Raw genomic sequence first — 22,272 nt, forward strand, 5'->3', positions numbered from 1 at the left:
ATGCATAGCTCTTAGAAGAGAACATTGCATAGGAGGTGTGAATCTAAGGAGACGTGTGCATTAGGTTTCCAGTACTTTGGGCGATGGGTCGAGAGCTGACGCATGCATGAGTTGGTAATGTTGTCATTGGTTCTTGAACTTGCAGCGGTCATCGCCGGGAGCCTGACCAACATCTGACAAGCATCATACCCAAGGTTGTGCAAAGTTCCCGTCCCATACTTGACACCCTCTTTCCCGAAAATGTGAGCTGAATTTGGCATCTGTTTCTTCAGCTTACCACCGCCACTTCGACACAACCGCCAACAACACTGTCCATGAATTTGTGTGAAATCTGTCAATATTCTCAACAATTCTTCAGCATAGTTATCAAAATGCCCACACCCGGTTTCCTGAAAAGCAATAAGACGAAGACAGACGATGCAGAGGCTAACCGCAGAAGCGCCGATATGTCTGTCGATAAGCTTGTGACCGGAGCTACGCCTTATCCACTTCCTTCAAATTTGGCAGCGACTCGAACGTTTGTGCTAGACGAAGGGTTCGATCCACGGGCAATGGAAAAAGCTCTGAACGAAGATCTCGGAGAAGACCAATGGCGTTTGGAGGTGAGTTTAAGCATTCCAACTTGATTCGATCTTTCTGGTTCAGTAAGCTCAATTTTGTAGCAACGCCTTGATAGACTTGTCCTTTATTCGAAACGAGACCTCCGATCGGTGTGTATGAATTTCTTCTCGCAGATGTCGCACGCAAGCTGAAAGTTGTCTCTAGAAAGGGTTAGCGAATGTTCAAAAGACTATAATATCGAGAGGGCCACAAAATAAAGAAGCAGCAGCAGAGCTGTATGCGAACGAGTGGCTGGCCAAGTTCAAGGATTTGAGTGAGGTTCTGAAACCAGACAAGCAGACTGATGAATATCCTGCACCAATAAAGATTGCTCTGATAGACTCTGGACCATCACCCGACCACCTCCAGTCGAAAGGTATCATATACATGCATGATAAAGGTAGCACCGCAGGTTCGGAGAACATTCAGCATGAGATGCTCTCAGTCGACGTCATTTCAGAGGTCTTCGACCGAGCGCAGCTCTATTTGGCAAATGTGGACATGCCAATAATGCAGAAAGTGGAAGCAACAGTGGAGCAAATAGCAGAGGTGAGATATCCACGGACCATTTTCATATTTATTGCTGATGATATCCAGGCTATCCAGTGGGCGGTGGAGGAAAACGTCAACATCATCAACATTGCCATAACTTTGAAGGAAAGCGTTGCGCTCCCAGAAATGAAAGTTGCAATGAACAATCTCAGAGCTGCCGTCGATTGCGCTAAGATGGCCGGAATTCTCATTTTCGCTCCTGCCACTACTTCTAGAGGCGACATCAATTCGATTGCTTATCCAGCTGTAATGCGGAATGAGCTATTCTGCATATACTCTAGCGATGGCCGTCTTGGTATTTCCGAAACAAATCCGCCAGCGAGCACCTCGGACAACAACTTCGCCATTCTAGGAGAGTGCGTGCGATTGGGCACAAGAAAGGCGACTGTCACGGGTACAATGGTCTCCTCTGCCATAGCCGCCGGCGTTGCCGGCTTGATACTAGACTTTGCCAACCAGCCGGATCCGCCCAAAAAACTCGGGGAGGGAGGCTTTGAAAGGTTGCAGTCAAAGGAGGGGATGACAGCAGTTTTCAGATTGATGTCAACATACCACAAACAATCTGGCTACCAATGTGTGGCGCCATGGGACCTCCTACCGCCAGGGTACGATTCTCAAAATGAGCAATTTCGGACGAAAACTAGGGAAAGGATAACGAGAGCCATTATGAAAGCATTGCAACAGTAGATATCGCGCCTATAAAATGAATATTTCATACCCAGACCCTATATCCTAACTAGCTGGTAACTGGCCGATGCCCGGTCCCTGAACCGACTGATATCCCACACCCAATCTCTTTTAACGTTGCCCATTAAGTACAAACTCAGAAGCAGAACAAAGCGCTAGAGCATCGTACAACATAGTTACTGCTAAATGCGACAATTGAATCTCAAAGAGTGCCAAGATGAACACAGGTGGATATATCCAGAATAGAAATGTATCGAGAATAAAAAGCACAAGCGTCGAACCACTTGGCGTTAGCCTCTCATTTATTCGAATGCTTGGAGGTAGTACACCTCTTGACATTCGAATACTCTCCACAGCAAGACCAGACAAATCCTTCAGCATATTCAGGGTTGTTAATATATGATTCTGGCCGGCCATGAACGTAGTCATCCCAATCACACCAAACATGATCACGGTTAGGATCTACTTCTTTATGCCCTTTAAATAATTAGCAACACTCAACAGGAATCGAGACTACGACCATACCAGAATGTTTCCTGCACACGCCTCTCGTATTCTCAGACGCATTGTATTCCTTGTTGCAGTTCGTGCATAGGAGCGGGGCCGTCAATCTTCGTTTTCGACTTCCTAGCACGTCTTCTTCAGCCTCGTCTGCACGACGCTTGCTTCGTCGAGGTGTTGTGAACTCGGATGCTACGACATCAGCATGTCTGCCGCTCTCTGCTGCTTTCTCCTTCCGCCTTCTCCGCGTGTACTCGTTCGTTTCTGCATCGTCTGTGGTTCGTTCAGGGTGGAATGGTGCTTCTGGCTGATACCTCGCAGACGTTCTGCGTGTGGTTTTGGGAAGGTCGGAGCTCGCGGACGTAGGAGGCTCCTGAAATCTGACCGATGTTCTTCGTGTGCTCGTGGTGCGAGTAGATGATGCTTTGCTTAGGTTTGATCGCTCTTCGACAGGAGATATTGCTGATGGCAGGATGCTTGCTGCAATGTTCGCAGCTTTCTCGCTTTCTCTGCAGACTTCTCTCAGTATAGCTCTCAGTATGTTTGCATCTGCCGTGCTGATTGCGGTGTCAATTCTTTGGTAAAGCGACGTATTTGTAGGACGTGTATCGGCGGGCACTTCCGTGCGCAATCTTGTCCTCAATTCTCCCACTTTTCGTTTCAGATCTACAGTTGTCTCGAGTATCTCAGCCTTTTCCGACTCCAAGGTCTTTATCTTCTGATTCAGCCGTTCGAGTTCGAAGTGGAGGACATGAGTGGGTGGCAAGTTGGTCGCGACTGTTCGACCCCAAGGATCAACATCTGTGACATACCCACCACCTCTGATGCGGTTGATCGGCACTGGAGGAAAGGCGTTCATTGTTCTGTTGGGTCTCTGCTGAGGAAGATCAGTCGATTGATATGGATATCATATCACCTCTGAAAATGCCGATATCAAAGCAAATTGCTGTTGTCAAGTCGACGAAATCAACACAACAAATCTGACGCGCTGGCACACGTTTCCACGTGATATTTGAAGGACAACTCGTTTTGGCTGTCGTCTGATGTATACACTATAGAGCTGTATAAATGATATATATGAATTCAATCAGTGTTCGAGGAGCGGTAGAATGCACTTCATCCATGATTTCCAAGAAAGAGTGTTGGTGAGGACGAGGCGGTGACTTGATTTGGTTTGAGGAACTTTGGCAGAATGTCAGCATTTCAAGTCTCTTTTAACACAGAGTGAGCTTCCAGAAATGCGAGCAATGACAATGCAATCTGCCAGCATGATGAAGTTGTTCCTTTCCCGGTGCATACCTCAACGAAACTCAGCACATCCTTGAGCTTCATTGCCTACGGAATTGGCGGTACACTCCGTTTGCTGGTTCCGTGATTTGGAATGGGAAAAAGTAACGGTCCCAATTACTGCTCTTGTTCATAGGGAACTTGTTAAGCACTCAGCTAAAGTCTCAATAGCATCTCCCCCTCCTACTTCCGACTTCGCCTGCTTTCTTCTAGCTGTCAGGGTGTGCACTCTTATTGAGCACCGCCTCAACAGCCCCTCTCGTCCTCGATGGAGCTCAACTACCCAGCCTCCATAGACGGATCAGATACCAAAGGGAATAACAAATAGAGAACCAATAGAGCGTTGGTCTTTGCATTGCTATACTCTGGTCGAGATCGCAGAAAATTTGAATATAAGTGAAGACATTTGAGGCAGCTGGGATCGACAAGCAACTGTTGAAGCAACTGTTGCTGATGTGGAGGCATTGGAGAGGTCTGTCCATTCTTTGGAAGTTCAGAATTGAAAGTTAGGGCTACGGAATGATAACGCACTGCAGGATGGCTTGGGAAGGTTGAATTAAGGTTTATGCCAGCGCCAAAGAGGTAAGAAAGGAGGTCTTTCCGAAATTGAGGTTATTAGCCAATCAAGCATGCCGCCAAGAAATGCATAACTTGTGATGGATACCGTCAAGTGCAGCAGCCAGATGTATGGAAGACATAAAATTCAAACAGTAAACACTCCTCCTCCAATGCCAAATATTGCAAAGCAAAACTCCCCTGCATGACCTAGAAGCCCCTCTCATCCACCGGACCTCTCGATCCTCCAATTCAATTCTTGCTGATGGCTACACTGTCAATATAGATCGTTCTGGCATCTCCTCCCGTGTTGTATACTGAGATAGTGACATTCGCCGTTTCATTGATGCCGCCATTAAAGACGAATTCGTTCTCCGCATACACGGTACTCAATTGCAAAGCCGCAGTGCATGTTCCATCCACGCAAAGCTGAAGGAAGCACTGTGTACCTCCAGACGAAGCTCCCCATGCTGATAGAGTATATGACTGACCGGGACAGACGGCTATCGTCTGAGAAAGTGTGACGGGGTCTGCTGCGCCGCCAGATGAGCCGGGAATGGATGCTTCTCTGTATTTTGTTAGTTAGTATAAATTCCGGAATAGAGATGCTTGAGTCAGAGGACAGGAGGTCAAAGCTTACGCAGCATATTTCCCCGATTGGACCTTTGTAGCTTCAACCGTCAACCCAAACAGAGCATTGGGAATGCTTGTTATCCATGGTGCCAATGTAGCTGGTGTAGCATCGAAACCTCCATTGACAATACTTGGTGTAACAGTGCATGGAGCACAAGTGGATTGAATCAAAGTTGCTGAAATTGTGCTCGTATATATCGAAGTTGGGGGTTGTAGCAGCGTGGTGAGTGTGCTATAAGAAACAGAGGTCAACGTGGATGGCGGAAGAACAGATAGGATAGTGGTGGTTAACACTTGGACTGTCGTGATGGTTGAAGGGACCAAAGATGAGTCCACCACAGTGATTGATGTTGTAGAAAGCGCTGTCTGGACTTCGTAGATTGTTGAGTTGCTGTTGCTGCCACTTCATGAATTAGCCTGACTTGCCCTAGAACACTGCGGAGTTTAGAATTACCATAATTTGTTTCAGTGATTGTCTGGTTCTGAATGACCAATTGCGTGGATAGGGATGTGGCAGTAGCAGCAACTGAAGGATTCAGATTAAGGATTCCAAATAATAGAGTAGTTCCAACTCACCATACTCTGTGCTGGTCAACTGCAGTGTCTCTGTGACTGTTAAGTTCTGAGGTACGAGCAACGTCGTCAACGAAGTGACTGTTGAAGGCACTTAACGCAATCAGTCTACGTTCGATATTCCCGTGAGTGGATGCCATGTATTGACCATAGTCCGTGGCGATGATATCCAACGTGGATTGTGCAGTCGAAATGTCTATTACTGTACTACTCATATCAATTACTTGGGTCTCTGTGACCGTGTAATTCTGGTAGACCGTCACGAATTGCGTTTCGCTAGCGCTAACCACGTCCAAGCTTGTAGCAGCAGCAAAGTCCGTACTAGTCTGGGTGATATCGGATTCAAAGGTCGAGTAGATTGTAGTTGTAAGCTCGAAGATTTCTGTCGCAGTGTAATTCTGATACAGCGTGATGTACTCAATGGAAAAAGTTGGAATAATATCAAGGGAGAAAAACGTGGATGTCTGGGCAGCAAAAGCCAAACTAGTCTCTGTAATGGTCGAGTAGGCAGTAGATGTGATTTCTAGGGTCTCAGTGATGTACTCGGTCTGACTTGCTGAGAAAAGTTCCAGGGTGGTTGAAGTACTTGCTGCGAGAGCCAGGCTGGTTTGCGTAGCCTCGAGAGTCGAATACTCGGTCGATGTCGATATAATTGTGGCCATGAGGATTTCTACGGATGTGCTGGTCAATGCCGCACCGTAATAGCTTGTTTGTGTAATATCTGCTTCAGTCGTAACGAAAAGAGTAGTTGTTGACAAAGTGGTGATGAACTGCTCATCAAAAGAGGTGCTGGTGAGAGCCGAGACATCGAAAATGGTGCCAGTCACTTGGGCCGTTTGGACGAGGGTAGTGGTGATACTGAGCGTAGATATTTCGGTCTGGATCTGGTCAGCACTACATATCAATTCTTCTCGTGAAGATGAGGTCGATCTTGACCAAGATAATTTAAAAGAGCAGTCTTACCGTCGTATAAGTTACATAGTCGTATTGGTTAGAAGTGATGTAATTCGTTGAAATATCCGTGGACGTGATATTATCATACACAAAGACACTGATGGTCGACACAGCTGACTCGGTAACAGTCTCCAAGATACATTGTGTAGAAGTTGCAGCAGCTATGGAGAGATCCGTGCTGGTTACTTGCTCGATATCCTCTGAGATAGAAGTCAATGTAGAAAATATTGTCTGATACTCGGTGATCTAGCACTTTCATCAGCATCGACACTGGAACCAGAAGACTGGAAGCCAAGCTACCGTCGCAGCGTCAGCCTCTGTCGAGGTCACCGCGGTATAAATTGTTTCTGTGATCTATCATACTTTAGCATAGACATGAACGAGGGACGGCAGGAGAAAGCTTGCCGTTGTTAAGTCTTCAAAAGTTGACGTAAATGCTGCTAAGCTGCTGAAAGTTTCTGTCGTTGTGATGTATATTGTGATCTGATCTACTGATGTTGATGTCTGGTCGCTTTCAATGAGTGAGGTTTGGGCCACTTCAGAAGTTTCATGGGAAGCAATCTGCTCAGCTGATGTGGACGGGGAAAAGACCACAAAGCTCAACAGGGACTAACAAGTTCGATACGAAGTGAAATTGTAGCATTGATGGATCGAAGGCAGATCTTTCCTCTTACGCCTCATAATCCCGACTTTGGTCTTCTCACGAGGATACCCGGAATGCACCTCTCCATGAAAGAAATATGAGGCGTGACAGCTCACATCAACGTGGAGATAATTTCGCAACAGAACTCGAAACAGCATAAGGATTTCTCGTCGCGGAGTTGCGATGAGCATGGCCACTGAGGATGCCATTTGGAATGTATCGCAGGGTAGTACGGGCCAGAGAGTACAAGTGCTACAATGTCAGACTTGACATGGCGTGGAAGTTCTAAATCCTTGGACTTGGAATCATAATGGCGACCGAGACTCGTCTGATGGAGACATATTATTCCGTAACAAAAGAATTATCCTTCCCATCTGGGATTTCCTTTCAGCTCCGGAGGCGACATTGTTGCTCCTCAGACGCCCTGTACACAAGGATAAATTCAGTAAACAAATCAAATGAAGAGTTATATGCAAGACGGAATAAGAGAGGCCCCTACTTGCGGCAATAAGTTTATGGCATATTCTACTCGATCGACACGTAGTTGCGCGACTACGGTAGGTATTTGTACTCAGGAAATTTCAGAAGTACGTGCTCGTCTGGATGTACGAGATTTTAATATACTACAACTCACACTTATGAGGGCACTGTATTCTTTCAATGCAACATGACAAGTTGATTGGAGCCATAGTGTCTAAGAGTTTTAGAGGTGGTGGACAGGTCGGAGCATCCTCGGGATTCCAGGTGTCATGAATGACCACGATCACGTGCTGGGATTTCCTTTTTCGGAAAATCTTCCAAATAACTTCTGAACAGAGATATGTGATGGTTGTCAAGTAGATGGAAGATGAAAGATAAGTAGGTCATTACTTTAAAGAAATCATCACGTGCCTGTCAAGTCACCCTTTGATCGGATGACGAGTGTGGTCTAATAAATGTACACAACTTTCTCAGGACATACATAGTATCTGTTTCTGCTTAGCAAGAGTAACTAAGCCGATGAAGTGATATGAATTTTGAACAAAACGCTTTGCCAAATGAACCTGCGCCAAATGAACATGGAGCCTTGCACAAGTTCATTTGTTGTGGGCTTGTGTAAATACGGAAATGTCGTGGAGGGCATGATGAACTCGGGGCTTGCTATATTATCTTTCAGATGTGAGCTACATAGGTTCATCTACAAAGTATTGTTCCCTATGTTATTGCTTGAAAAGAAACTTGGAAAGTGATGCCAACTGAGACTGAGCAGCTTCCTCAAAGGTCGAACGCGAGTTGAACGAAGCCTGGCGGATCTTGAAACTTGAAAACGATATACACGTAAATCTCCGAAAGCTTGTGTGCTAGCGAGCGATGCTTAACTTCGAAAGTGTCCTGTGTTGGCGACATTGAGTTTCGTTAAACTAAGGTTTCATGTGGAGCTTGCACTTTTGCTGAGGACGCATGCTACATTTGTAGTTGGAAATCTAAAACAACAGAAAGAACTGGAAAGTAACCAATATCCAAATGACAGAGAATCAAATGCCTAATTCTGCATAGGTTTCGGCTCAGCAGAGCAGCTTGCTTCCATAGAGACAGCACAGAGATAAGCTCTAGGGAAGGAGTGGTCACTAGGTGTCTCAACTAAAGCTATTCGAGACAAGGCTGGCTTTAAATCGAGGAAGATCGTGGGGCTGAGCAGGTAGAAGCATTTCAGCCGAGGCCGGAGGACATACCATGGATGGAAAGGGGTGACATTCATATCACGTGGCACTACCCATGAGAGTACAAGACTTCTTACGGAAGGACATCCGCTGCAAACAGTCACCAGACGGAAGAAGAAACATATTGCCATCAGAATCACGCCAGGTTTCCAATCGTTGATGCAGCCATCTTTCTTGAGCCTGCCTATGGAGCATCTAGAACTGCCTGGAACTTTCAATACGTTCTGCAGTGGGTGCCAACGAATAGTTTTCTTAGCCAGGATGAAAGATACTTTTGAGGAATAGCTTGGTGATCGGCCATATTCATCGGGCTGTAAGCTGTCCCATCGGAATGCAAACATCGGGAGCTGCTACAGAGTCTGCACGTTGGCCAGGGTCGCCCATATGAAGAATCCATTCGGCTGCCTGTCGCCCAATCACGTATTCAAACATTCTTACGGGCCCTTGCTCAGCTAAATGTACTCTATGGGTGCAGTATACTGAGCCTGGTGTTCTGGAACTTTGGAATGGCTGCGCAGCGGCTGGTTGGTTTTACAATACTCTAATTCGGGCAAGCCGAATGCTTTATATGCACCGTATCTCTTTTAGATTGAAGGGTTACTGAGAACCAGTAGGGCTGCGGATCGCCGCCCTGTCTCAGCTGTCGGCAAATATTAATGAGAGTCGACACCCACGGGCATTAGGATGCTCAACTTGTACAAGATTGCTTTAAGTTGAAATACAACTCCAATATAAATCAAGGCTTTCCAGATTCCATTGGCCACGACAATCTCATTGGAGCTGGCCCAACTGCACTTCTGCTACGCTCCACCATCAAGAGCATACGCCACCTAGAACGCTCAATTCTTGCGCGAATGTGTTTCAAGGAAAGTCTCCAACGCAATAATATCAAGCACGACAAAGCAGTAGGCTTGTTGTCTATCTGCGAAGCTACTAACTGAAGTTACAGATCGAGAATAGACCTATAGATTCGATACAGCTCCCTACCTTCTTTAATGTCAACCACCATACCTACCTCCCACCTGCATACTCGACGCAACTCCCGATCTCTCCAAGTCTCTCTCAGCTATCTTCATCTACAGTCAGCCTGCAAGATACACCCACTTCTATGGACGGCGAGAATACCTTCGGTAGTAGCTGTGACAATGCATTAAAGGAGGACGATCCTGATCTCCCATTTTACGATCCGGCACAATTCGAACAGCTGGCATTTGATGCTTTTCTTACAGACGCGCATCAATTTGACAACAGAGCTACCGAGCCCAGGTGGAATGAAGAATGGCAATCTCCTGGTGATAATTGTCTAAATGGGCCAACAGTCACCAAAGTACCATCATACGCGTTTCACAACGTGTGGCAGATGGCGTGGCAATTTCCAACATTCGACCAAGAATACTCTCCCACCTTTGACAACTCGCATCAAAACACTCTATATTCAGAGAAAAATGTTTCACAAGAAGGTATTCAAACCTTACACCTGGATCACAATACAGTTACCAACGCAGCAAACAACGAAATACGCAATTGGCAAAATGAGCCATCCGCGAGGAGCTAGCAAGTAGCATCGACCTTAACTAGCTCACACGCTCCCGGACTCAGGACTGCCAACTCGACTCGGAATTGTACCTTTGCTGCCTATCCGCAACGACCCACCAAGCACAAGAACAAAAGCTTGGGACGAAAACCTTCATCCTCAAACAGCAAACACAACGAAGTCGAAAAGCAATACAGGACTCGGTTGAACAGCCACTTCACACAGTTACTTGGTAGGATACCCGCAGAGATCAGAGCTGGGAGTGGGCTTCAAGATGGCTCGGAAAAGCTAGTCAGCAAGGCGGATACATTAGCCATGGCAGAACAGTACATTAAGAGGCTTGAGATAGAGACGAAGTTCTTAGCAGGAGCAAACAAAGAGCTTGCCAGAGAGTATGAGAAGCTGAAAGACGAATGGTTTCAACAAGGCGGTCCTTTTCTACCTTGATTATGTGTTATGGCAGGCATAGCGAGTTGCTCTATGTTTCTTCTCTTTCTATTCAACTCAAGATACCATCAGTGCGCAGCTTGAGACCCGATCGAGAGCTGGAACTTCCGAGTCGCGTTGATCATGTCTTACGAGATAGGGTGCCTCAAAATAAGCCTCAATATAAGATACAGTCATTGGACATCCTGGCTTGATATCCACGACCAAACTAGCAACCTTGCTAGTCAATTAGGTCAGTCTAAACAAGCGTAGCGTAAAATGACATGACATGACATGACGTCACAATGAACTGTTTAGCCATTGGAATCATATATCTAATCTTCACGTCTTTCTCTAAAGAGTCCCTGTTGACAATTTTCATCTACTTTCGCATCCTATGCAACATAGCCGAATGGCAAAAGCCTGATTCAAGTCATAAGCCAAATGTCCGTATGGAGCATGTTTTCATATCCTGAAGGCTGTCAGTCACAGAGGCGGAGTTTCAAGCTCGAGAGAGGTCTTAGTCTCAAGTTTACGATCCTACCATTCTTCTTCTGGTCGCTCTCTTCATGCTTCAATCCCCTTTTCAATTATATCACATATTATAATCTTATATCGAGTCATGTGACTCTTATGCAAATTATGCTGGGCTGCACCGTACTCCCTTCCGTCCCCGCTATCTCAAACCCTACCAAGAAAGATCTAGACTCTTTCAAGTTGAAGTCTTATGAAAGCCTCCCCGTATGAATGCTGCGTTTCTGCATTTTAATTGGTTCAACCGACCCATATTTTTGCACCACTTGCAACACAAAGTGGCAGCGAGCATCGAAAATTGGGTGGTAATCGTGGTTAAACCCACAGTAGGAATACTCAATTAATTATCCTGTTTCTACGTAGCATATGCACGAAGGGACTTTGGGTTTCTCTCGTATCACGCAAACCTCCCCTCTTCTTGTACCAGTATCCGCATCGCAGTGACAGCAACAGTCTTCGGGATTTCCCTACTCTTTGCTTCGTCGATCTGGATCTTCTTTCCAAAGTTGTAAGGAATGATGCTTTTCAAAGTAATTGCCCTAAAGCTCCGCTCCATATCTCCGAAGAGTGCCGAATCTCCGCAAAAATCCCTCAGTCCTCAGAACTTGAAGTAAAAATATAATCTTCTTGGTGACCCAACTGGGCTGCACTTAGTCAATGGATACCCCTAGTGTAAGAATACAATTCTAAGCATATTCAACTGACCATGATGGTCTGTGGTGCTGATATCCAATGTCAGACATACTTGTTTGGAAGTTCGGAACCCCGCCAAGATGCCGACAACGACCAAGGATTAGAATGGCAATTTTTACCAGATTCTGTACCGCCAAGCTGGCCTGCTTCCTCAGAACACAATATACAAACATTATACCCTGTCGTCAATAAGTTTGTAAGCCACTACAACGAAGAGCTCTGGGTACCTGAAGTGTGGGAACAATGGGATCCTCAGTCGACAGAAACGATATCTAGTCATCTTCCATCCGTGGACAGTTTTGCCACTATCGATAATGGACGACTGATGTCGCCAGGCAGCCAAATCACCACCCACTCTGCCTCCGGTACCTCTTTCCAAACTCTCACGCAAGATGATTACTTTGGACGAAATTCTGCTTGTTCAGTCCAAGGTATACATAGCCCTCCCATCTTGAATCACATCTCTTGTCTAACATTCCCTTAGCAAGTGGCCAAACACCCTCTATTTCCACGCCGACATCTAGTAGCTTAATGTCGCCACTTTCCACTTCAACTGATATGCCTGTGCGATCCTCAAGACAGACTAAGTCAGCTCCCCAACCGCAGCAGAAGTCAGCATCAATTTCGATGCCTACAAGGTTCAACTCAACGGCATCAAAAGATTCCCGATCCGCAGCTCGCTCTCGGCGATCACCAAGAGGCGGGAGCCATAGAGTCCACAACAATGTAGAGCGTCAGTACCGAGCAAGACTCAACGACCAGTACTCGGTGCTTCTGGACGCACTGCCAGTCGAAATTACGAGTAGTCATGGGACTGACGGAGACAAGACACTCAGCAAGATTGAGATTCTGGACTTAGCCAAGCAGCATATTGCCACTTTGGAGGAAGAGGAGGCGCAGCTCAAAGAAGAGAAGGTCATGCTGAAAGGTCAGATGCAATTGCTGAAAGGATTGGTGCAGTTGACTGGAGAGTTGGTCCCATGAAAAAGTCAAGTTCGGTGGCAAGTCGCCTCAGTGCTGCGAGAGGCGACATTAGAACCTTGAAGCTCGATATCCCCACGTCAGCTGTAGGGGAAGAAAATTTCATAGAAGAAAGAAATCTCAAAATCGAATCAGGGGTGTCACGTGCGAGTTACGAAACAAAAACTCACGCATATTCTTTGTCTGGTTTTTCTTCTAGAATTTTCCAGTGCAGTGACACAGGCTACATGAGAGCATTGCATAGCATGCAATGTGATCTGTTATTGTAAGATATTGTGCAAGAACCGTGTTTCAAAATGGCGAGATACAGTATCTCCCTATTTCGCTTGGCCCGTGATCGAGCATCAGATTCTGAGCAACAACTTAAGCAACACGACAACGCCGGATTGAGTGCCGTGACTGCGAATCACCTTTCTTTATATCACCCCCTAGATTGTCAGCAGCATTATCGCACACTTTATTGGCTGTGCTAGAGCTAGAATCGCCTCGGTGCAACGATTTATGCGGCCTTTGGAAAAAGTTTGAGAGGACTTCCGTGCCTGGATCCATAGCGCCCATATCGCCGCGCCGACGGAGAAGTGATGCCCTCGGCACATATGATAGTAAATATGAGATCTTTATCAGTGCCCTGCGTGGAATAACTTGATCTTGTTTCTACAAAACCAATCAATACGGAAAGGAAATTGCAGTTAAGCTGACATCGACATGGCTCACTGATACTCTCTTCGATGTCTGCTCTTCACTAGTCTGTCGCTTCAGGTCTACCATTCAAGCCTAGCTCCATCACCCTTCCAGTCTTGCCTCTGTCTCCTTCTTTTCCAAAACTGTTCCTCTATAATTTGCATTTTCAGCACTTACCAATATAACCAATCAACTCTGATGAACGAAAAGTAAGCGGATTTATACACGGATCACATCGAAGCAGTTCAAGAGGAATGTTATCAACAAGTATAGGAGACACCTCCGTCGTGTGGTATGCGAACTGAAAGTAACGACGCAGAATGGCTCAACGGGACTTGGCAGATGCGAGAGGGTCTTTCAGACGTATCTTCTGTACTCTAACCCGCCGATCTCTAATGTATCTCTAGACTTGAACATCCAGCGCTCATGGCGCTCAAAGGTACGCTTGACAGTTTAGTTTGAATCAGGTTCAACATCTTGCTCTTCAACTCATTCTCTTTCGACCTCGTTGACTCGACACTGGCAGCTTCACATTTGGACTTTAGTCTTGCAAGCTACTAGTGTCGCGTACTGATGCTGTTGACAACATCTCTCGTACTTGTGTATTCAGAAAGATCCAACTGACGGTCCGTCCAGGAACCTCCCTGCTCGACACGATCGATGCGTTCAAAGGCAGACGCAGACAATCCGCAATGCAATGATCAAGGCATTAAACCTTCAAATCCACAAAACGCTATCGAAGTTCTGTCGATCACCTAAGCATCGCAAGTGCCAAGCATCTCTCGTCCACCTACCTTCCTTCCCATCCTATCGGCAGGGCACTCTCCAAAACACGCTAGCATAGCTCTACACGCAGAAGAATACGAACACATATACACGCATACTGGAAGAACTGTGATGAGAAGACATGACGGAGAAGCGAAGGAGAAAGACTTTGGCCAGAATTGACAAATGGTCTGAAGCAAGGCTAGACAAGAGTCTCGGATGGTCGACTCTTTCGCATCTGCTGGACTTGATCATGCTCTGAACGACCTCTCGAAGAGAGTGCGGAGAAAAGACTAAAACCAGCTGCAAGTTGGATTCATGGACCAGAGGAGATCTCGCATAAAGTAAGTGGAATGGTTTTGCACATTATGCTCAAACCCTTGCCACACAACACACACTGGGACATGGAACGTGTAGAAAGGGGTCTCTTGTTGAGAATCCTTTAGCAGTAGCTAAGGCCGTTCTTGGGTACAAAGGATGATAGAGGTCCACAACATGTCCGTTCAGGAGGAGGCTCCATGGGAGCAGACTCTTGCCCATAACTTGCTTCTCAGCTGTTCATAGCATTTGCTTTGTCGTAGGACAATCTCAAGACGATATTTCTTGCACAAATTACGATCAAGTTGCTCAATAAAGATTGATATCAGTCGGCTGTGAATAGTGACATGATTCGCAATAATGTCAGCCCATTTCCTATCCATATCAAAAACATGCATGTGTGCCTTCGTGACATCAATGGCCAGTTCCAATTCTTCTTGTCATCCGATTTGATAGTATTTTCTGTATACTGTGATTATCCAAACACTGGAGCATTCGATAACGTTGCTAAAGGTCCAGAACCCGAATTCGCAGTTGATCTTGGAGCACTGTTCTAATTATCAATTCAAGAAATTAACAATTCGTCTCTAAGTACTTTTCTTCCGTTCAACTATGGTCGTGATCCTCGATGTAGCTTCTTTACACCTCGAGAGACTTAGAAGTACTCCACCCCGTTGTTCTACTGTCCGTTGAGGATCACATCTGGCGAAAGATTGAGAAGACACTTTCACGTGACGAGAAACGAGGTCCAAAGATAGGAACTACGTCCGGAAACTCGTACGATGTGTGCATAGTATGCATGCAGGTTCTTTGTCAAGCGAGGATGGCGTTTTGTTGACGAAAGTCGAGGGCCCATGGTACTGTGGATGTTGGGACGGTCTGAAGATGATTATCACTTCTCAAATTGAAGAAGCAAGCACCTTCATTACCTCTAACTTTCGGTCTCAAAAAATCCTTAGACGATCTTGCACCGTTGTCTAGATCGAATGGAAGGTGAGCATCGATGTTTCAAACCCAAGTGGCACGGAGAAGTTTGCACAGAGAACTCTGCACTGAGAAGACGTTCCAGAATCTCCAGTCTAAACTGACACAGAACGGGCTCGAACGTCAAATGCGGGATCAATCTCTACCATCTCCCTGTGCAGAATTCCAAAAGGGTCCAATCCAAGAAAAAGTGCGAGCAAGTGGAAGATAGAGTTGGCCGACGGCTCCTATCAGCGCGATCCGAGTATAGTAGTTCTTCTAGCATCTACAGGCCCGTCAGCCGACATCACAGTATGTATTGCAGAACTTGTAAGTTGTGTCACCTACACCAACAGTCTGTCATATTCAACGATATGGCGTCGCTGCTTGCACTTCTTCAATACGAAACCTTTCTTGGTGGTAAGGTCTGCTAAACCGCATTGAAAGCATTAATTTCGTCGGTGTAGGATGAGTCGAAAGCGATCCAGTCAATACAGTGTCTCTCAAGACCACGAAGGCTTCCATGACTGTTCGGTGCCTCATCTTCCGATATGCGAAGGCTCGCCAACGATAGCTCTCTCCCTACCGGCATTCGACCCTCTACACGACTCTGAAGTCCCCGAATTGACTACAGCGTCAACGTTCGCCAGCTTTGACGATCCTGCGAGCAATCCATTTGATGAAAGCTTCGCAAACATAGATTTGTGGGAAAACTGGGATGAAAACCAGACCCAGACAGGATATAATCCGACCCAGCAGCTTGTTGAGGGATACACACCTATATTCTCCGGATCATCGTTCAGCCTCTACCCTACTCCACCATCTACAGGCACGCAGACATCACAGAATACCTCAAAGAATCCATACCTGCTGCCACTGACGAAACCCAACGAACAACAGGGCGATGTGACTCCTGGTTACTCATATGAGTCGTCTGCCAGATATAATGCTGTTCATACTCCCTGCTTTGGTTACCCCAATATGGTAAAGTCTGTTCAAAAGCACTGGTCTAATGGAAATGCAACTTCTCCCTTTCCGACGGAAATCGCATCACTGGTAAGATAACCCTCAACTAGCAAAAACAGACACTAAATACAAGAGTAGGAATCTCCAAGCGCGCCCCGGTCTCCAAAGACAATCGCCTCAAATCCGTATCGAGAGCAAAGAAGCAGATCCAAGCAGCACACCATCGAGAAGCGATATCGAGCTCGCTTGAGCGAAGAGTTTGCTCTCCTGTTGGCAGCACTTCCCGAGAAGCTTATTGCTTCGGAAATCACTGGGCTTGGAGGACTTCAGATAGAGAGAGGCTTGAGCAAGATGGATATCCTTGACCTCGCGAAGAAATACATTGGACAACTGGAGAAGGAGGGAATAAAGCTGAAGCAAGTAGGGAGATCATTACAATTGGATGTGGATGCGTTTAAGAGGATATATGATGATTGTCGGAGACAAACTAGTAGTTGATAGGCGTATGAGGGAGAGTGGCTGTGGAATTTAATGCAAGAGAGCATGACCTGGCTCGAGGATCTCAAGGTCCATGAAGACTCCGCAGAGATACGGCTTTTTTTTGGTCGTCTTGCAACGCAACGTTGAACATTTATCAACCATAGCACTGCTGTGGAGACAATGAAGAGTTAGCTACAGTCTATTAGTGACGGCCAAAAATATGCAAATGGGTTACTTACTTGAAGTTTCCAATTCTTTGACAAGCGCTTTGAAGCATCCTCATAAAAGCATTAGTCAAACCAAGGTGACGGTGATGTAACGAACCACAAGCAACAGACTGCCTGAATGATAGAATATTCATGACCAAAAGAGGTCAGAGACGGATATTTATCCAACAGTGCAATAGATCAAGTTTCTGGTTTCATCGGAATGACGTCAGTGACGCCCCTCATTTCACGAGGTTCGCGCTTGACATATATAACCTCAAAAGCACAGCATCTAGCACTGACCAGAACGATTTTTTGCGAAATATCTTCTGTTCAACGTGTACCGCAGTACCAGGAAGACCAAGTGGTCTTATATTTAACGTAAAGCTGCCAATATCTCATGCGAAATTTATGTCGATTACTCTCAGTTGAGGCTTGCCAATTTGTTTACAAAGCAAGAGTTATATGACCACAGTTGATACTGTCCATGGTACTTGCATAATCAATTTATTCTTGATCCACAACATTTCATGCTGAGTTGCTCAACCGTATTCGTTGACCACTCAGTCCCAGTCCCTTCGACGAAGTCATCCACGTGATTCGCTGTTGCACCGCCCCTTATCTTTCAACAATGGCGGAGGATGATCCGCGGAATGGTCTCATGGATGCATATTCCATGCAGTAGCATCACGAGGCGTGTAGCATGCCTTTGGAGCAGAGTCTGATATGACTGGTGCTCAGCAAAGCCGTCAGAGCAGGCTGTGGGAAGTACCTCATTGATTTGTATCCCAGCATCCTCTCCACAACGTGCGCTGGTTTCTCATTGGACTCGCATCACAGGCTATGGTTTTCCTGGCAGAAGATTACGTTCCTCGAATCGAAGAATGAGTGGCAATCGAGAACATTTGCCACAGTGGCTTCGCTCGTTGCCCTCTAAGTTTCAAACTTTTCGCAATATTAGTGACAAACCTCTTTCTCGGTCATCACCCACAGCCAGGCGGTAGTTCATTGAGGACGGAAGCAATCTCCGGTCAGCATCGAAGAAGCCTTCAGATATCTGTGTCCTGCACCTCCACAAGTTCAGTGGCCACCAAGCTTCAACATTCGAGCGTTCTTCCAATCAGCATCCCAGTGCCAGCATGTGGAACAGTTGTTCTTTGGATCCTTCGAACGAAGACTCGACTTTCGCAAGACTTGTATTCTTTCTCGCATCTCCACCATTCACTTAATTTGCAAAATTGCGTGAAGGTCCAACCTTTCTGCTGACCAGCATCCATTTCGATCAGAAGGCATGACATCATTAGATGGAGAAGAAGAATGTAATTCTGAAGACGCATTTCCAACGTTGGATTGGCATGTCAACTCCGATCACGGCGAGCCACCGTTGACTTTTGATTCATCCACGACCTTCCCCAGTCCGAGCTTAGAGTCTTCTTGCAATCCTTTTGAGGAAAGCTTTCGCAACGCACAACATTGGGAGACGTGGGATAGGGATTCCATCTCAACAGCATCTTTCCAAGGAAACGTACCAAACGTTTCGAACGACCTTCATTACGCCACAGATCTATATTCCATGATCACCACGACTCCTGCAGAAGGAGAAAACCCGTTTCACTATACATTGGGGCGGACCAGTCCCGAATACAACAACACAACTACTTCTGACTTCGTGTATCCAGCTATGACGACATCGCCACTATCCACCACTTCCTTTATGGGTTACAATACTGGAGAGCAGATAGATATAAACAAATCTTACACAGACCATACGACTAAGGTGAACACACAGATGCGCCATCATAAAGAAAAGCTAACAGAACTACCAGCTACTGTCGACAGCAACAAGTTCTTCCAAAACAAAGCCTAAGAGATCAAGTACAAACAGGCATGCGAAACAGAACCGTGTAGGTGAGCATGATACCACAGAAATGAGGTATAGAGGGAGGATGAATAACGAGTTCGCAACGTTGTTCTCAGCACTTCATGCAGTTGGGGAACTTGGGCCTAGTGTCCTGGAAATACCAACAATGTAAATTGAGGCAAAGAGCGAACACTTGGTGCTCAATGCTTGAATTGAATGTTATCGATCACATAAAGTTGGCGCCTTGACCAGAAAACTGTAGATGCAACTTGATTATCTATCGCTATACATCGAAACGCATATTTAGAATTACGAAGACTTTCACACTTCCTCACTAAAGGCTTACAGTAAGGTTGGGATTTTATAGGACGGCTCGATTGGTGGTTTTGATGAAAAACAAGTCCATCGTCGACACTGAGATCTAGAAGATAATTCTCTAGCTCTAGGTATGAAGACAAGTCCACCGATACCACATATCAATGTCGTCTAGACTTATGGTAGCCAAGAGATGACGGAAAGTACTCACTTAAGTTAGCGTTCACGTGACTAGGAAGCTAAGATTCTTAAGTCGACGACGACAGACTGAAAGCTCTTCCCATTGAGGTCACACTTGCATGTACAATATCCCACAGCGGGGTAGCTGCATGAAGGGCTCGAAACAACTATTGCATACCGTACAACGTTCATATCAACTCCGCCGGGTACCGAATCTCGATTGTTTTCGACGACTGACAATCGCGTGCTTCCAGACGCAGCGGAGCACACTCCGTTCGCTGAGCCAATGATGACGTCCAATGCGCTTCTGAGATCAATATCGCCACCTTCTCACAAGCTGGATTTCTTTTTTCTCTCGACTGTCTTTGGTTCCGGTATGCTGTCGGCTGGCATTGGCATACCAGACCTGGAAAGCTCCGGCAAAGCCAAGGCTCCACAAGGCAACAAATACTCTTTCAAGTGGGATATAAGCGACATTTTGCAGCACATGTACTAGACAGGAAGTGCATGCATCACAATTAAGTTCTACTCAACACCTGATTACGGTGCCAGAATGCTGTCAGAGGTGCAGCCACAGATCCGCAAGGTGGAGAAAATGGCTTGAGCCGGGCCTTGTACTGTGGAATCTCATTATATGATGCCGAAGTCATCTATCCATATATTCCAAGCGCCCTTCTATTCTTTTCTCATCTCAGTATTCATTAGATCCCGCACACACATTTTCTCTCTGGAAGACACGCTACATTCGACTTTCAAAAGTCCTACATAGATGAACACATCAAGGAAACACAGTCAGGAAAGGGCTCCCATCGTCTTTCACAAAACTCTCAATGACATCTAACTATAGCAGGTGTTGGGAGTGGGGTACAATTACCCCGCAGGTCAACAAATGAGCGACACAACATCACAACAACAAGATTGGCTGGCGTCTCCCATCCTGAGCATACCGGATTGGCCCAATGACAATCAGCCAAGCGATTATTATGCTGCATCGCCGATCTCATCACCAGGGGTCTATACACCTTCAAATGGAGACTCATGGAACGTTTTCGACGACAGTTTCAAAGACTCTTTGGTCTCGACTCCTTCAAGTAGCCCGACAATGAATTCATTCGGCAATTCCATTGTGGAATATCCTCAAAACGTCCCTGTACCACTCTGGAATTTGACTTGGTCGCCAACAATGAATCCTCCAGGATCAACATCATCCTATCTGCCGCTTTCTATGATTTACGACCCCTCAACGGCATGTGATGGCGAGGCTGGAGAAGAGACCGAAACGCCAAGCAACCAATATCAACCTTCTGAGAACTACGAAAATCCTCAGAGTCCACGCAAAGCTGCTTGGGGAGTGTCGCAACGTGCAAAGCGAACATCTGGTTCAAGATCCGATAGGTCCGCTCGCAAAAAGCGAAGAGATTCTTCGAGTAGACCTGACAATAGCAATTCTCCACCAAAGGGCCACCAACTTCGCAGCACCAAACATGGACACAGGATTTCGTATTCAGAAAATGATCACAGAAGTGAAACTTCGAAAGGAGCAAGGACATCTCATAATATGGTGGAAAAGGCATGCCGCTCAAACTTCTACTTCTCCTATCCTTTCCGACCAGAACAGCTGCTTTCCAACCTACTGTCGATCAAATGATACACGCTTACCGATCAATAGCAATACCGTACAAGATTGAATGGCCAATTCTCGACGCTCCTCAGTTCCCTTCCACCAGACGTCGTTGGAAATGAAACTGATAGTTATGGGAGAGTCGACTCAGGAGCAGAAAAGAAAGTTAGCAAAGCAGAAGTCCTCGTCCTCGCCAGTACGTCAAATAGTTCCCCTCATCTCTTTCTCCTCTCAGTCGAGCTCTTCGGGATAATCCTCAGGAGCTGCTCTAGATATGTTTCAACTCCTTGGATGAAGTCTTCGGGCCCAGACTTCTGTCAAAAATGTATCCTGACTCGTCAATAGAGAAGCACATCGAGAACCTCGAACGGACCAAGAAGTCACTTGAGTGTGACAAAAAGGCCCTCATGGAGGACGTTCAACGACTTAAAGGCGCTTAGGTCAGAATGGGCGGTGACGTTATGCCTTGAACGAGATGGTCTCCAAATAGTCACGGAGAAACTGGAGGGTTGTAAGGGAAGGTAATTTGGGCTTGTGTGAGTGAATACCTTTCTGTGGAGTCAATGATCCCAACCATACCTACCGCCAATCTACGGTACTAGTTCCGATTGTTGTCAAAATTTTCTTTAGCACCAAACATCTACTTCAGATGATGATGCATTAATATTAATGTCCGGCATATTGCTTTCAACTGGAAGACCTTTTTCTCCTGCAAACCTATTGCATGTGATATCATCAATCACGTGCGACCAGATCTCGATCTGCTCGCTTGTACCTGCCCTATACAAATTCATACTTTCCGCCATCATTCCAACTCCACCTTTCATTTCTCAGGCTGAGGGCACGAAACTTTCTCTCGTACTCGGTCTCTTCGCAAGTCCAGCCACAGTGGTACGATCCTAAGAATCTAGACCACCCGAAATCCAAGCGAAAAAAGTTTCTGGGGAACGCTCATGCATGCATGTCATTCTCCTCCTCTGTCCGTGCCCGGGGACCTGGACAGGGCGTTCGGGTTCCTGTTCAGGACTTCGCCATTCTATTTCCTTGCCACGGGTAAGGCCGA

At 46.1% G+C, this 22,272-nt stretch overlaps 7 protein-coding genes across 7 annotated transcripts; 5 read left to right on the top strand and 2 right to left on the bottom strand.

The window, feature by feature from the left end:
• Positions 1–143: 143 nt before the first annotated feature.
• On the top strand, positions 144–1,839 carry LY89DRAFT_778954 (uncharacterized protein; the record flags this gene model as incomplete). The annotated part of the gene is made up of 3 exons (XM_018222256.1): positions 144–602; positions 766–1,149; positions 1,198–1,839. The coding sequence occupies exons 1-3, from the start codon at positions 315–317 to the stop codon at positions 1,837–1,839; spliced, it is 1,314 nt and encodes a 437-aa protein (XP_018075776.1). The 5' UTR covers positions 144–314.
• Positions 1,840–2,137: 298 nt separating this feature from the next.
• LY89DRAFT_730202 (uncharacterized protein) lies at positions 2,138–3,199 on the bottom strand (the record flags this gene model as incomplete). Its single annotated transcript, XM_018219452.1, has 2 exons — positions 2,138–2,316; positions 2,365–3,199. 2 exons carry the CDS (start codon positions 3,197–3,199, stop codon positions 2,138–2,140), a joined length of 1,014 nt encoding a protein of 337 aa, XP_018075777.1.
• A 1,906-nt stretch (positions 3,200–5,105) lies between these two features.
• LY89DRAFT_433157 (uncharacterized protein) lies at positions 5,106–6,490 on the bottom strand. Its single transcript, XM_018207494.1, has 4 exons — positions 6,352–6,490; positions 5,392–6,266; positions 5,270–5,341; positions 5,106–5,218 (listed from the first exon to the last, which is right to left on the bottom strand). Exons 2-3 carry the CDS (start codon positions 6,048–6,050, stop codon positions 5,281–5,283), a joined length of 720 nt encoding a protein of 239 aa, XP_018075778.1. The 5' UTR covers positions 6,051–6,266; positions 6,352–6,490; the 3' UTR covers positions 5,106–5,218; positions 5,270–5,280.
• A 5,758-nt stretch (positions 6,491–12,248) lies between these two features.
• On the top strand, positions 12,249–13,036 carry LY89DRAFT_433299 (uncharacterized protein). The gene has a single exon (XM_018207496.1). It carries the CDS (start codon positions 12,404–12,406, stop codon positions 12,854–12,856), a length of 453 nt encoding a protein of 150 aa, XP_018075779.1. The 5' UTR covers positions 12,249–12,403; the 3' UTR covers positions 12,857–13,036.
• A 2,664-nt stretch (positions 13,037–15,700) lies between these two features.
• On the top strand, positions 15,701–17,259 carry LY89DRAFT_433374 (uncharacterized protein). Its single transcript, XM_018207497.1, has 2 exons — positions 15,701–16,636; positions 16,685–17,259. Exons 1-2 carry the CDS (start codon positions 16,049–16,051, stop codon positions 17,042–17,044), a joined length of 948 nt encoding a protein of 315 aa, XP_018075780.1. The 5' UTR covers positions 15,701–16,048; the 3' UTR covers positions 17,045–17,259.
• A 1,012-nt stretch (positions 17,260–18,271) lies between these two features.
• Positions 18,272–19,251, top strand: LY89DRAFT_681932 (uncharacterized protein). Its single transcript, XM_018214403.1, has one exon. It carries the CDS (start codon positions 18,524–18,526, stop codon positions 19,097–19,099), a length of 576 nt encoding a protein of 191 aa, XP_018075781.1. The 5' UTR covers positions 18,272–18,523; the 3' UTR covers positions 19,100–19,251.
• Positions 19,252–21,034: 1,783 nt separating this feature from the next.
• LY89DRAFT_681934 (uncharacterized protein) lies at positions 21,035–21,678 on the top strand. The gene is made up of 3 exons (XM_018214404.1): positions 21,035–21,158; positions 21,258–21,405; positions 21,555–21,678. Exons 1-3 carry the CDS (start codon positions 21,147–21,149, stop codon positions 21,647–21,649), a joined length of 255 nt encoding a protein of 84 aa, XP_018075782.1. The 5' UTR covers positions 21,035–21,146; the 3' UTR covers positions 21,650–21,678.
• The last annotated feature ends 594 nt before the right edge of the window (positions 21,679–22,272 follow it).

Source organism: Mollisia scopiformis, assembly GCF_001500285.1.
Source record: "Mollisia scopiformis unplaced genomic scaffold LY89scaffold_5, whole genome shotgun sequence".
Classification (NCBI taxonomy): Eukaryota; Fungi; Ascomycota; class Leotiomycetes; order Helotiales; family Mollisiaceae; genus Mollisia; species Mollisia scopiformis.